The following is a 15,052-nucleotide window of genomic DNA, read 5'->3' as shown; positions in this document are numbered from 1 at the left end:
TGAGAGAGAGAAACACGTGATAAATCTTACTACGTCGTGTCGATTCGAATCCAATCTTCGAAATACGTGCAATCTTTTACTTGTTTTTTTCTTCATTCATTGGAACGCGCGATTATAATCGGATGTATATTAATTCTTGAATTATCCTCTTAAAATAATACAATAAATATCTATATAAGATTGAAAAATGTCATAAGAAGGATATGTAGAAAACATTAAAAAATAAGATAAAATATAATAAAAAAAGAAAATCCTATTTTCTTATTAATAAATAATAATGAAAATGATTAAAAGTGATATGCAGAGATTAGTAACAGTTAGTATTAGAATAAAAGTATATAATAAAAGAGAGAAAAACGTAGGTATTTTATTTAAAAGATATTACCGATGAATTAGATTCGATTAAATTATAGCATAACGTGAAGTCAGTTATAACATTTGCCGAGGATATAAAAGGAACATGTTGGAGCAATGGGGAAGTTATTTAGACAAGAACCTACCTCCAACATCGTCATGAACTTCATTCTGATACCGTATCTTCTAGGTCGGTAAGGTCTTTTAATTAATTTGTTTATCTAAAACATATGTAGTACAGCAATTTATTTGAAAATGGATAGAAATGTTGAAACATATAATCAAGTAAATAAAAGTTAAGTGGAACCTCGGTTTGCGAGAATAATTCGTTACAGAAATAAGCTCGTAATCTAAAGCAGTTATCTATCAAAGTATCAAAGTGAATTTCGTCAAAAGAAATATATAATAGAAAATCGGATTATTTGTTCCATTATTATTTATTAATATAAGAATGATATAAAATACAAAATACTAAGTAACAAATAAACAAGTTAATCCTTGTCATTTGTCAAACGTATTCATACTGATTGTAATACGTTGCAAGATATTATTAGTTCATAGAATCAAAATTGTTTTCTCGTCTTGGGGAATACTCGTGAACCAAATTACTTGCAATTCAAAAAAGGTTTGACTGTATTTAGATAATATTAAAAAAAAATTTGCAGCAACGAATTTGATAAGTAACGACGATGCTTGGAACAACGGGCCGGAATATTCGTTCTCCATACACTTGAGCATTATTTCGGATCTGGAGAAAGATAAAGGTCGTTACTTGGGTAAAGCATTGCTCCTTAATCTGAAATGTCGGCCGAGAGAACCAGATGATTTATTTTGTCATTTTGAGGATGCCAAGATCGGCAAATTTTCATCGAAAAAATTTGATCGCGAGGGTGCATTACCAGCGAGGAACATAAGTTACGAGCCATTCAAGTTCAGTGGGAAAAATTTTGAAATACTATTCGATCAAAATGGGATAAATGCATACGTATTAGAAAATGATGACAAACTTATGAGTCAGGTACTAATCGATATGTTTCGAACTATCATCAATCAACTTAACATCGGGACGAATTTAGATGGGAGAAAGGATAACTTTCAAGATGATCAACATTTTTCTATGGGCAAGTGTCCGGCTGATTACAAAATCCTTCGATCGAAGGCCAACAATCATTGTGAGAAAAAACAATTCGATTTAGTACCCTTAATCGATTTAATATTGAATAAAGACGAAGTTATACGAATTAATAGACAAATCGTTCTCGACAAATGCGTTCCATCTGATATGTATTATTTCATTGGAAATGATATTCACAATTCGATTTTTAAAAACACTACGTATCGTTTGGTAAGATATTATTGCTATTAATTAATTAATGATTATATAAATGATAATTAGTTAAATATAATTGTAAACTGAAATATTTGAATATATTTTTCAGATATCATCCGAGAGTAATATAAGATTTTCGAAAAATTGTTTTACCTCCGAGACGTTAAATATCGTTGATATATACGATCAGGATCGAAAGAAAATCGGTAATGTTCTGGATCATTTATATATATCACTGGATTCCATTCATCCGGCCCAAGGTAGTTTAAAAGGCTTATGCAATCCAATGTCCATTGATGTCATCGTTAAAACCCGATCAAACTATAATACAACATTAATTAATCTTCCTTAAATATAAATATATATAATAATATATAATTTATAAAAAGAAAATTAAATAAATATACCAAGTACACACAATACCTACTATCGAATTGTTACAAAAATAAATTAAAAACAAACAAAAATGATAAACAATAATAAAGCGTTGCGATTGAAATATTAATTAACCAAATTTTATGTTAGTTCAAGTGTACAGAACTTGATATTGCAATAATATGATTGTATTAAATACACATTAAAGTCAAGGTTACGTATTCAAGCAGAGAGGTTTGAGATTAAATCCAGTCACTATGATTTATTGATTTCACCAAGTTAAACTTCGAAAGCACTTACATGGAAAATCGAAACGCGAGAGAAAGTGTGAAAGAAATTTCTCAATTTGGATACCAGAAATGATTTCTAATGAATAGAAAAGAAAATAAAATGGTTAATTAAGTGGGGGAAAAAAGAAAGATGATAATTTGCAACGATTAGATAATAGATTAATATAGTTGATATAGTTGCGTGTGAGTTAGTTCGAAGAAATTTCAACGACATTTTGTTAAATGATAAAATTGTCGATGATTAATACAGGGTGATTCACTAATTCTTGCCACCAAGATAGCTTCCGAAAGTATGATAGTAGCAAAAAAGTTTATAGAACAAAAGTTGCATGAAAAATTCGGGAGTATAGTTGAGGTCAATCTGTTTTTTGCTAGGCTTAGTCGCTTCCGAGATTTAAGAGTCAAGTTTGTTTTTTTTAAATGGAATGCCATGTTTTGGTACTTATTTTCTGATAACGGCTGTCGTGGCGAATCCAACGATGTGCAGCATTAAATATAGTAAATATTTATTAAATACGGTGTATTCATCAAACCCGACTATGTCCAACTGTTCCGTTCTTTGTCAGACACCTAAAAAATGACGCAACCCTGAAGCACGTACGACGCAAGCACAACGCGGAGGAGCTGTATTGTGGCTGGATGGTTCGCCAGATTTGACCTTTATTGACCTTCAAATACCTTAATGTTGCACATCGTTGGATTCGTCATGACAGCCGTTATCAGAAAATAAGTAGCAAAACATAGCATTCCATTTAAAAAAACAAACTTGACCCTTAAATCTCGGAAACGACTAAACCTAGCAAAAAAAAACTGACGTCATATTATACTTCCGAATTTTTCATGCAACTTTTGTTTTATAAACTTTTCTGCTACTATTATACTTTCGGAGCTATCTTGGTGACAAGAGTTAGCGAATCACCCTATATATTGTCAGCTTAACTTCCTGGAGAGAGAAAGAGAGAGAAAGAGAGAAAAAGAGAGAGAAGGTATAACGTTAATTAAATGACGGCGCGTTAAGGGGTCAACAGATTGCCGGTAATAGATATAAGAGAGGCGAACAAGAGGAGATTAAATGCAGTCGTATTTTGTACGTCATCATGATCACCTTGTTGCTATTACCCTTTTTTTTACGTAAGTTTTAAACGCAATTTTAACACTAAACGTACCACGACCGGATTTCAATGACCGATTGTACAATTATAATATTAACCAAATTCTTTTTGGTGAGTCAATAATTCTTATTGCATAAATGATACAATATTTTTTGTTATACGTAAATCGTAAAATATATGCCTTTCAAAAACGTGTCATTAGATCTGCTGTGATAGAAATAGATATACATAAATGATCGGTACGTTTAGTGTTAACAACGTCTATAATTATTACCAGATATATCATATTACATGAATTGTTTTCCAAAAAGTGAGCCGAATTTCGGTGGACATTGATTCCCTCCTTCATGGTCCGGAATACACTTACCGAGTTGAAATAAACACCATAAATAATGATGGACTTGGTGGTGAAATGACAAAAGCATTCGATGTGGTCAATACTTTAAAATGTCGTCCCAAAGTACCAGACACGTTGAATTGTCGTTTCGAAGCAGCCAATATACGAATGTACAAGGAAGGCTTGTTTGAATTGGCACGATTATCTGTCGAAGATTTGGGAACAAATGATGAGCCATTCGAGATTAAATTCGATAAACATGGGATTAGCCATTTGGTCGTTACCAAGGATATGGAACCCTGGACTATCGATATGATTAGATTGATAGTTAATCAATTAAACATTGGTATTAATATTAAAAATAAACCTGATGGCAAATTTACGGGTATAGAGAAATCGTATTTTGGGGAATGTAAAGCAATGGTCGTGCTTGATCATCGTTTATCGGAAGATCGATGGAAGGATGACAAATTCGAGATAATACCAATGAACAATGGGATTAAAAAATTATCCGGTGAAGTTGTCAGCATAGAAAAAATACGATATTTCGATAATGACAACGAAAAGAAAGTATACTTTTTTGGTAGCCTATCTGCTTATTCGACGTTACCTGCTGACGTCACTACGACTATAGTAAGCGATCGAATTTATGTATTTGATCTTTATTTTCGTCTTGCTTTTATTGGAGAAAGGAGGGTTCATTAAGCATGAAATGATCCGATCACCGTAATCGAACGTTTTATACTTGATAGACTAATATTTATTTGATCGGTATATTGAAACACTGTTTGTTGTTTTAGAAATCATCCCACAGTAATATCATCATATCAGACTCGAACTTTACTTCCTATACGACCAATGAAATCGTCATCAGTAATAAGGACAAAAGTAGAAATTTTACCCTCAACGAGAAGATAAAATTGAGTTTGGAAGTAGTGTCGACAACGAAAAGTGAAATTCTTGTGATCCCCGATGCTACACGGGTCAGTTTTATGATTCAAGATGATTGGTATAAGGACGAAGAAAGATACTTTCGTATGAAAAATTCTATCTTTTCTTTTTAAGATATAATTACCTATTAAAGAATTAATTAAATACTTGCTGATAATATTTATTTGATTCATCGTTATAAACAAAAACAAAAAAAAAGAAAACAAAGCATGTGCGTGGCCTTGACGTTAGATGAAAGTGAAACTCGTATTTTCACATGGAAAATAATCAATTGATTCATTTATACAGCGAGTGTCCCTTAAAATCGTACGCGGTTATGCTTATTAGATTTTTTGCTTCAAAACTATTGATATAATGTGTTTAGGAATGAAGACAATTTAGAAATAAATATATTATATTTAAATATTTAATGAGTTTAACTGGAAAGCTTTATTTATAGCAAATGAATTAAACAAATACGAAAATAATGTATGGAAAACGTCCGTCGCTAAAAATCATATGTGTTAGTATAACAGGATTTTTTTTATCTAATATACCTGGATTTTTCATGTTTAACAATTGGTAATCCTTTGTTTTTACCGTTATTTAAATGTTTTTTAGTATTAAAATTAATTGAATACCCATTAAAGTAAGAATACAAAGAAAACAAAGAATAAAAAGTAAATTTGTTTAAAAATTAGATATACTTCAAATATTTACATATATTTCGATCTGACATTTTATTAGATGCAAATTTTTAACTCAAATTCATTACTGGTCAGGAACGTTAAAAGAAATACATTTTAATTTAAACAATCGAAAATATTATTGGAGTACAGTACTGTGTTCGATTTACCTTAATTGATTGTTAATTAATCAAAAGAAATGTAAATTGTATATCTAAAAATACAGAGTATAAGTTAGACGTACCGTTCTCTTCGAAATTCACCGTAAGACTGACTCATTGTTCTCTATGAAAGTTTTTTTGTTGACTTTTGTTTATATATGACTTTCAGAAGAATAAATTCTATTATTTTCGTTATGCATATGTAGCCTTCCGAAAGTTATATAACAACGATCAATAAAAGAATTTTAATTGACTTTCATAAAGAACAAAGAGCGAGTTTAACGTTGCATTTCGAAAAGAAGCTATGTTTTTAGACTACAATATAAACTTCCTTGGATTAATTAACAATTATTTAAAATATTTCGAACATTCTTAAGATATTATATATAACATTCCCACTCATCTTTCCACGAATAAACACATTTCGCAATTACTATCGATGGACGTATCTCATACATACACACACTCTTTTCATGTCGTTTCATAAAATTGTATCATTACCATCGTCTAAGAAGTTTCACGTCAAAAAAGAAATACAGTGGAACCTTAGTTTCCGAACATAATTCGTTAAAGAAATGTTTTCGTAATCCAAACCACTCGTATATCAATGTATCAAAGAGAGAAAAAAATACATAATGGAAAATCAATTAATTTGTTAATTAATATAAAAATGATATAAAATAGAAAATATTAAGTAACAATTAAACCAGTTAATCCTTGTCGTTTACTAAACGTATTCGTATTGCTCGTATTGCAAGACATTGCTCGTTAATCAAATCAAAATATTTTCCTCGTCTTGCGGAACACTCGTAAATCAAATTACTCGCAATCCAAGATTTAACTGTAAATGAAATAAATGAATAATCTTCTTGGCTATTGAATAATTGTTTAAATTGCTTCGTATACCGGTTTAGAAATATTTTAATCTTTAAATCCGATCTATGAAACATGCGATCGAATTTTCTCGTTTTAGAATACTTAGGAATTCATTAGAATTTTCAGTGAATCGAGTCGGAAAGTAATACACGCTATTACGCCTCTGATCAATATGCCAGACGTTAAGGAACCAGGATCATCATCTATACGGAAAACGCTACTTAATGAAATGGTTTTCAAGGAGAAGGTTCAAAGAATTGGCTTATCTGTCTTATAAAAAGGAAACGAATGAGAAGATGTTTAAGTTAGTCGAATGATAACAGTGAACATGTTAGTAACCATCTTACCATTTCTTTTAGGTATGTACATACGTGTATTTTTTATATACAATCTTTCCTTAATTTACGAGGTAGTTCTTATACATTATATTAATTTATACGATCAGAAAATATATTTTCTTAAAAGTTTTTAATATAACAAGTATTTACAGTAAGTTATTTAGTTATGTTGAAACGCGTTAATGGTGTATGAAATAAGAAAAAAAAGTGCATTACGTTGTGCTAGTCATTATATGTATATTTGCATACTTTTGTTTTTTTATTAGTTTTTTCGTCAAACTATTTCAAATAAATATAGACTTTGTACTTTAAATTCATCCTTTCAGATGATTAGATTCATAGATTAGATTCATAGTGTAAGAGAATTCAGAATATAGAAGATTTTAGATCATCTATTTAAGCCAACTTAATAGGGTTGACTAATAAGTAATATCGTAATTTTATTAATATATATATACAGACAATTTATTGAAATTATATATTAGTCATTTTGTTTTGTAACTTTTTGTCATTTCATAGATAGCTTTATAATGCCATCCATCCAAAATTTGTTATTTTTTATTTTGCAAAATATTCAGAAATATGTATCTCCCAGGCCTCTTTTCGAAATAAATGAAAATCTGATAATGCTAAATCAGACGAATATGCAAAATAGCTTTAAAGAAAGAAGAAAAAAGCACAAAAATACATCTTCTCGCTGCTCATCTTCAAATCCAAATAAGTACTACAAAATTAGATGAAAAATTGTGTAGTCTTTTTATTATTAAATTGCACCTTAAAATCTCAGCTTTCAAACTATGCATGCGTTCTATAGATTAAAAACATGTTTTAAATCTGTTTTATAAACAGTATAAACGATCACTTATAATTAGGGACAAAAATCCGACGTTATTTATTCAGCAACCTAATAGAATAAAAAATACCCTAACCATCTATTTCCAGCTACTCAATTGACTCCAGAACACCCTCGAGAAAAATACCAATGGCAATATGGTGGAGAAATGACTTTCGACGTGTTAATAAATCTTTCTCGATCCGATATCGATCGAGGAAGACGTATTTATTGTTCCACTATCTCCAACGAACTCAAATGTCGAGTGAAAGATGCCGAAACGCTTAGCTGCTATTTCCTAACCCCTATTATAACATTTTCAACGATTAACGATAGTTCGACGACGTGTGAATGGTCGAGAAATTTTGTACCATTAAATGATCATTTCTTTTTCGATCAAGATCCGTTCGAAATCAGATTCAATTCTCGTGGCATTGAGAATCTAGTAGTAAAAAGAACTATTACAAGATGGAAATTGGATGTAACGAAAGCTGTTGTAAGTCAATTACACGTTGGCTTTGAACTGAAAGAAGGACAATCCTCGTTTCAAACAACCGAAAATTCAAACCTTGGTCATTGCGAAGTAGATTCGAGGGTTCTTGTCTCTGGTGGATATTATGAAAACGAAAAGTACGCTCATGCCAATTTTCAATTGGTTTTGTTAGATTCTAATGAATTACGTTACACAGATATACTTAATCAAGGTGGTCAAATAATTATTGAAAAGATCAGGCATTCTAAAAAGTGTCCAAGAAGGCCTATTTATTTTTTTGGAATTCCTATAAGTCATAGGGATGACAGGGAGAGAGGAACTTTCATGGATATGGTAAAATCAATTTCTTGATTAGTAAGGATGTTTATGCAAATGCATATTTTATAGTATTTAGGATAGATTCTAAATCAAACTAATGAAATAAGAGAAGAGCTTGAGAAAAGAATTAATTTGATAAATACATTCTTCTATTCGACTAGTAAACTATTCGGTTCGCGGGTGTTATTCAGGCATCTACAAATTAGTTTTTATGGCAGTGAATCATGGTCAACTTACGTTACAAGACATGACAAAATTTAGACTATTTAGGCTATAAACATCCGCACTCTAATTGATTACAATAGTAATCTTAATTACAAATACAAGAATCGTGCTTTTTTTGATTAGGTGTCTTCGACTACTAGAATGATCATATCCAAAAGAGGATTTTCATCGGAAACTGTTTCCGAAGGTCTGCCAATCATAATGAGCGGATTAAGGAATGGGCCGTCTCGTCAAAAGATTTCTGTAATTTTAAAAAGTGTTGATCCTGCTAGAAACGTTCCTCCAATGATTTCGCATCCAGCTTCTACTAGTATTCATACTTATTCTAGTTTCGATCATTATACTAGACGAATGTTACGTAGAAGTATTAGATTTGAAAAATTTCTTTAAATTCTATCGAAAGTATAACAATACTAATTATTCAAAATTAAATATGCATGTAAAGCTTAAATCCATTGCTCTTGAAAAAATAACTTTTCCAGCTTCCATAATTAATCGTATAATGCAACGAGTTAGCTTTTCCATTACACCTATTTAATTTTGATTAAAATATACAATATTACATTGAAGTGTTTGTGAAAATTATTGTGTTATTAAAAACATTAAATGAATATTTTTTTTTAATCAGTTCACAGAAAAAAAATACGCAGATCCTAAGAAAAAATTGAAAAAAAAAAAAAGGAAACTTACTTAAATTATTATCATTACTAACAATTATTTACATTTATATTGAAATGTGCAATTTATTGAGTTTAATAAAGTCTATTTAAAATAAATAACCTGATATTTTATTAACTCATTTATTAAATTAAATATAATAATAAATCTACTTTTTAACCCAAAAATTAATATCAACACTTCGAATAATATAATATATGTTTTCGACAAAAAAGTAGGCTGTATAAAAATTTTCTAAAAAATACCGGTTCGCGATAGAGAAAGTTTGGGGAACGCTGTTGTACACACTATAGGAATATTGAACGAATATTCGCATGAATGGAGAAGAAGAAGCCCGAATGGATCAGCTGATCGCGCGTAAGTAGTACGCGTAATAGTACTCGAGAAATCATAGTAGAGGGCAGGTCATTCTTGCATAGCCAATATCGATCGAGCGCGGGAAATGTTTTCTATAACTTAGGGCCGTACTTATACTTTTCCAAGACCATACACTCAACATTACGAGTCTTAATTATTTTTTTTCATTTTGAATTAAACAAGATAAAACTTATTTATTTTATCTATTTTTTTGAGATGGAGGGGGAGAGGAAGCTTCGATTGTAATGAATATCTCGGGCTGTTTTTGATATTATTGTTAGGGAAGACTGAAGTTTTAAAATGTGATATTATCTATTTGATAATAGAGACACTGACAATGAGATTGAACTGAAGGTTTCTTTGAGAGTTAACAATTGAAACTTTTAGAACTAAACAGTAAACAAAAGAGATCAAAAGAGTCCTTTCCCCTTTCACTATTTCAGCTTTTAATGTCAAACGCATTGGTACTTTGAACTTTGACATGGATCTGCTTGAAATCTTTATTGCCCATTAATGTTCATTACGACTATGCGGTGTAACGAACATATAAGAAGGAGGGGAGTATATATGATCCATTTTTTAACGATTCCTCGTATATATCCAATTTTTCTTGCACTTTCCTTTAAATTTTATTGTAAAATGTTCAAATATTTATATTTATCTATTGTTCCTTTTATAAAGACCAAATTCTTCTTGATGCCTCCTGCTGTCATACACCCCCAGATTATAACTTATCGTGAATCACCCCTATGTTTCATTATAATACGCTATATGAATACACAAATATGACAATACGTGTAGATGTATGTTATTTAATTGAGTCAATTGAATTTTACATCTTTATTAGCATCCAAATAAAAAGGTCATCGTCGAAACAAATCGCAGAAAATGTTAATGGCGAGCAAAAAATAATATCACCAAATTAAGGATCATAATAACAGAAGAACTATAACGAAGAGTCACTAACAATAAGTATAATTTAAGGGTAATATAAAAGAATAAGGCGAAAATGACCTCGTAAGTTGATTGATGATTGCGCAACCAGTCAAAACGGAAATGAACTTTAATAGGATAAAAAGCTATAGTAACATGGTAGGGCAGAAATGCAGATTGTGCATTACACTCTACACGGAGACTTTGAACAGGAAGGGAACCCATATTTCTTCCTCACCTTTTTCTTCTATCATGGATTTCGTGGTAATATCGTATTTTTTAGGTTAGTAGTATTTCTTTTTCTACCTCTCCCCTCCTTCCCCCATTTCCTTCCCGCTCCCTCTCTCTATCCATGATCTACATCTCGATCTAACGATACCCTAGTTCCTTCAAATAATGACTGTTCTTTTATTAGTCGGTGCAATACTGACCAATTATATTTATTAGATGTAGCAATTAATTGGGTACCTTTTTAATTATATTTAATATTTATTTATAAAATTAATCGTACATCTCTGTTATTCTTCGAAAAAATAGTCCTTATTATTTTATTGATAACTTTGATCCGTCTGTCAGACAACTGTTGAATTCGTTGACGAAATAAAGATGACGATTTTGACGGAATGAATTTAATATCAAAGCATCGAATTAATTGCTACACCTAATATTATAAATGGTGATAAAAAATATTAAAAAATAGTGATCTAACGATCTTTTGTTAAACTCTTCCTCTATTTTAATTATTTTCGATTAAGCAGGTCAAAACTTAAATTAACGTAGTTCATTGTTAAAATAAAACCTAAAATGAAGTTTAAATAAGTACTCGGATGGTAAGAGATGGATACGTCTTCTTAAAACGATACAAATGATGACGAATCAAGTGTTATGACGTCGGTAGTGATAATCCTAACTCTTAATAAGAATCTAACTGGTCGTATATAAAAGCAGATTCTGGAGCAAGAAGAACATCAAATGTCTGTTGCACATCCTTGCCAAGAGATGAACTTGACGATAATCCCATTCTTCTTAGGTTAGTAAAATTAATTTTTAGCAAATCAGATCATTGTAATCTTCATAGCATGATAAATCATTAATAATTATATATATGTAGTATTTAAATATATTTAATTAGCCAACCCATGTAGAGATAAATATATTTTTAATAATATATAAATTGTGTATTTTTTGAAATATATATTATTAATTATATAAAAAAAAATATATTAAAATATAAAAAATTTATATTATCCACGATATAAAGATGACGATTAATTAATTAAATTAATGTAATATATAAATGTAATATTATATATAAAAAAGAAATATTATTATAATATTATTATATTTTATATAATAATGTATATATAATATATTAAATATATTAAATATATATACATATACATATTTCTCTTTTTTAATTTAATAATTTATACTTTTTTATATAATATAAGATTATAAACTATTATATTATATATTACCATAATTACGAAAGTAGTCTTATTGTAAGTCAAAATTAAAAAAGAAGTTTTTTAATTACTTCATATCAATTATTTTAAAGTAAATTAATTCAATGTAATTTTGACATTTATTATTTCAACATTATATGGAATTTATGCCGTGTTCAAGTGTAATTCTTTAAATATCTCGAAACAATAGATTTATAATTTACAATTAAACCACTTTCATAATTATAGGTACATATATATTTATTTCTACATGGGAATAAACAACACACCGAAAATATAAATAATTAAAATTTTTTTTTTACTTTAGCGGCCCAGTTCGCCATACCAGAAATAGAAAAATGGAAGTACGGGCCGGAAATAAATTATCAATTAAACATATTGACAACCAAAACCAGTGAGGGGGAAAATGATCCAGTACAAATGGATATAAATGGTGACGTAGGATGTCGGGTGAAAAACGAGGACACTCTTCTATGTCGTATTTCTAAAATGAATTATCGTATGGTTGATATGACTAACAACGTCAACGAAACCGGCGACATTGTCGTCAATCAGAATTTTGAATTAGGATACAATGAAAATGGCATGAATAGATGGAATATGAAAAATCCGATCGAAATAGATCATTTGAAATTGATACAAAATTTTGCAGCTCAAATGACCATAGGTGTTAATATTCGTCAATTTATGGGGGTGTCCACTTCGTTCGTAAAAAAAGAAAATTTTACTATTGGCGAATGTAATACTGCTTTTAATATTTCTTGGCAAGAAGATAATCTTTCTTCCTTTGAAGAAGAACAAAAGGAATCATTGTCCGATGAACAAGATGATGTGAAATTAACATTGATCGGCGTGCCCAAAAAATCTGGAAATATCAACCTGATTATAGAAAAATTCCGAAATCCAAAAAGATGCGTTAACAGTAATTATTATTTATCCTGGTTAACAAGAGGCAACCTGGAAAAGAAAGTGGTAAGTGTTTGCCTGAATTTAAAAAAGTTTCAATTTCAATTGTAATCATATTAATTGGAAAATATTTTGTTCAAAGATATCCTCGTTCAGTAGGATAACGGTTAAAGAAAATGAATCCTTCGAAAGTTTCACGGTAACAACGATTAAGGTAAAATTTCAAAATTCTGCAATAATTCACGAATTTGCCAAGGTCAAATTGAAGAGTATTACCGAAGCAACTGGCCCGCTTCCCACGATACCAAATTATGGAACAGATGCCGAAAACATGTTAGAAAATCACTTTACTGATTAAAAATACATCCTTTCAGATATTTTCTTTGATTTTAAACGCATGTTTAGTAGTTAATATTTTCGATTAAACAAATTCTTCTTCTATTAAAATAGTAGACACTTAATTAACTTTTTGTTTGGTCTCTTAAATTAATACATTATTATTAACAAAGTAAAGAATATTTAAATAGATTGAATGAAATCAATTATTTTATCGTTCCCACATAATTTTTTTTTTTGCAAACGTATATCAGACACGCAACTAAAAACGAATGAAATTCTGCGACATTAGAAAAGAAGATTGGAAAATTCTTAGTAAACTCGTCTAATCGTCGTTTTACTTGTTCCTCTTAACGAGTTGATTAAATTACTAGACAAGGTCGATTATTGTAAATTGTAGGTAACGTGAAAGAACCTTCAAACTTAAGAACAGAGTCAAATCAATTAAGCTTTCAACTAATATTTCATTTTCTATTAAAATCATGCAAAATTAGAAAATGTCATTATGTACGTATCACCATTGGGTTACGTCATTCTATCAGTAAAGATTAGGGACATTTTTCTTGTTTATTTCAATGACGAATATACAAGTTAATAATTATTATGACTTACGTTGTACACCTCATTACGGTATATTTCATAATATGCGCTATTAGAGTTTTCATGATATCTGCTCAATTCAAATGGCTATTATATTTTTTTTTTCTTTCATACATTATCGACCATAAATTCTAACCATTATATATGTTATTCAAATTGCAAATTTTTCTCTAATTTTTCATTCTTTTTTATTTTTTTTTTGCTGTAAATTAATTAGGAATCATTTGATTACTTTCATAGTCTAATATGTGCTATCTAAGTTGTCTTATCGATCTTTCTAATCTCGATCAATTTCCTCTTTTGTTTATTCAATGATATTTATTATAAAATATTACGATTATTATCTTCGACAGATTCGCATTAACAAATATTTACGCATTTGATTCGCAATCAATTAGTTTTCATTTTTGATATGATTCGACGATTTAAATGCATTTTTTTCAAACAAGTATGTATGGTCTCTCTTTTTTTTTTACGAGATATCTACAAATGGGATATGCACATAATTATTGCACTATTCGGTTTTCCTTTTTTTCGTTTTCAAATGATTATAAAAATTTGACAATATATTTTATATTTAATAAAAATCTAATCGCGCGTAGAAGTAAGATAAACCTAGCAATTGTTTTTTAAAAGAGCTTTCTTAGAAATGTCTACTAATGGAGCTCAAAGAAATTAGATACGTTTACAGATACGCGTAAAAATAGAAGATCATAGCTTTGGTGGGACAGTGTAGATTCTAATCTATCAGCAGATATTTTCTAATCTTTTTTTTTTCTATCCTTACTCATAAATGCTATCATACTTCTTTTCCTTTATCATTCGACTTTGTATGAATCTATTTGATAGAAATCATGAAAAAGAACAAAAAAATGAAACAATAGTTCTATCATTAAACCTTTTATAATGGCACGATTTGCGATGATATTTTGTGCTGGTTGATCTCTTATCAAATTATATCATTTTAGTAGATCATAGAAAAACGTGATTACAAATAATTTTATCGCTTTGTTAATACACCATGTTATTGGAAAAGTTATTTAAAAAAGAGGTTTTATTATGAAACGGTATTACTTCGAAGGTCTTTGTAAAATACTTCGGAGAAAAATTTTATCAAGA

The 15,052-nt window shown here is 29.5% G+C and overlaps 3 protein-coding genes across 3 annotated transcripts; all 3 read left to right on the top strand.

Annotated features, from left to right (window-relative positions):
* The first annotated feature begins 436 nt into the window (after positions 1–436).
* Positions 437–2,285, top strand: LOC122522962. Its single transcript, XM_043644429.1, has 3 exons — positions 437–544; positions 1,020–1,699; positions 1,794–2,285. Exons 1-3 carry the CDS (start codon positions 472–474, stop codon positions 2,034–2,036), a joined length of 996 nt encoding a protein of 331 aa, XP_043500364.1. The 5' UTR covers positions 437–471; the 3' UTR covers positions 2,037–2,285.
* Positions 2,286–3,369: 1,084 nt separating this feature from the next.
* On the top strand, positions 3,370–6,222 carry LOC122522961. The gene is made up of 3 exons (XM_043644428.1): positions 3,370–3,480; positions 3,773–4,431; positions 4,599–6,222. Exons 1-3 carry the CDS (start codon positions 3,447–3,449, stop codon positions 4,860–4,862), a joined length of 957 nt encoding a protein of 318 aa, XP_043500363.1. The 5' UTR covers positions 3,370–3,446; the 3' UTR covers positions 4,863–6,222.
* A 324-nt stretch (positions 6,223–6,546) lies between these two features.
* LOC122523272 lies at positions 6,547–13,525 on the top strand. Its single transcript, XM_043644932.1, has 6 exons — positions 6,547–6,810; positions 7,732–8,447; positions 8,781–9,044; positions 11,571–11,655; positions 12,399–13,063; positions 13,140–13,525. Exons 1-6 carry the CDS (start codon positions 6,765–6,767, stop codon positions 13,353–13,355), a joined length of 1,992 nt encoding a protein of 663 aa, XP_043500867.1. The 5' UTR covers positions 6,547–6,764; the 3' UTR covers positions 13,356–13,525.
* The last annotated feature ends 1,527 nt before the right edge of the window (positions 13,526–15,052 follow it).

This window comes from Polistes fuscatus, unplaced genomic scaffold (genome assembly GCF_010416935.1).
Source record: "Polistes fuscatus isolate 324 unplaced genomic scaffold, CU_Pfus_HIC Scaffold6, whole genome shotgun sequence".
Lineage (NCBI taxonomy): Eukaryota > Metazoa > Arthropoda > Insecta > Hymenoptera > Vespidae > Polistes > Polistes fuscatus.
This window is presented reverse-complemented; position numbering and strand designations above follow the sequence as displayed.

Coding starts and splice junctions, on each gene's coding strand:
- LOC122522962 (XM_043644429.1), top strand. CDS start 472: ATGGGGAAGTTATTTAGACAAGAACCTACCTCCAACATCGTCATGAAC. Junction 545..1,019: donor TCTGATACCGTATCTTCTAG/GTCGGTAAGGTC, acceptor AAAAATTTGCAG/CAACGAATTTGATAAGTAAC. Junction 1,700..1,793: donor AAAACACTACGTATCGTTTG/GTAAGATATTAT, acceptor TATATTTTTCAG/ATATCATCCGAGAGTAATAT.
- LOC122522961 (XM_043644428.1), top strand. CDS start 3,447: ATGATCACCTTGTTGCTATTACCCTTTTTTTTAC. Junction 3,481..3,772: donor GCTATTACCCTTTTTTTTAC/GTAAGTTTTAAA, acceptor TTTTCCAAAAAG/TGAGCCGAATTTCGGTGGAC. Junction 4,432..4,598: donor CTGACGTCACTACGACTATA/GTAAGCGATCGA, acceptor TTGTTGTTTTAG/AAATCATCCCACAGTAATAT.
- LOC122523272 (XM_043644932.1), top strand. CDS start 6,765: ATGATAACAGTGAACATGTTAGTAACCATCTTACCATTTCTTTTAG. Junction 8,448..8,780: donor GAGGAACTTTCATGGATATG/GTAAAATCAATT, acceptor TTTTTTGATTAG/GTGTCTTCGACTACTAGAAT. Junction 11,656..12,398: donor GATAATCCCATTCTTCTTAG/GTTAGTAAAATT, acceptor TTTTTACTTTAG/CGGCCCAGTTCGCCATACCA.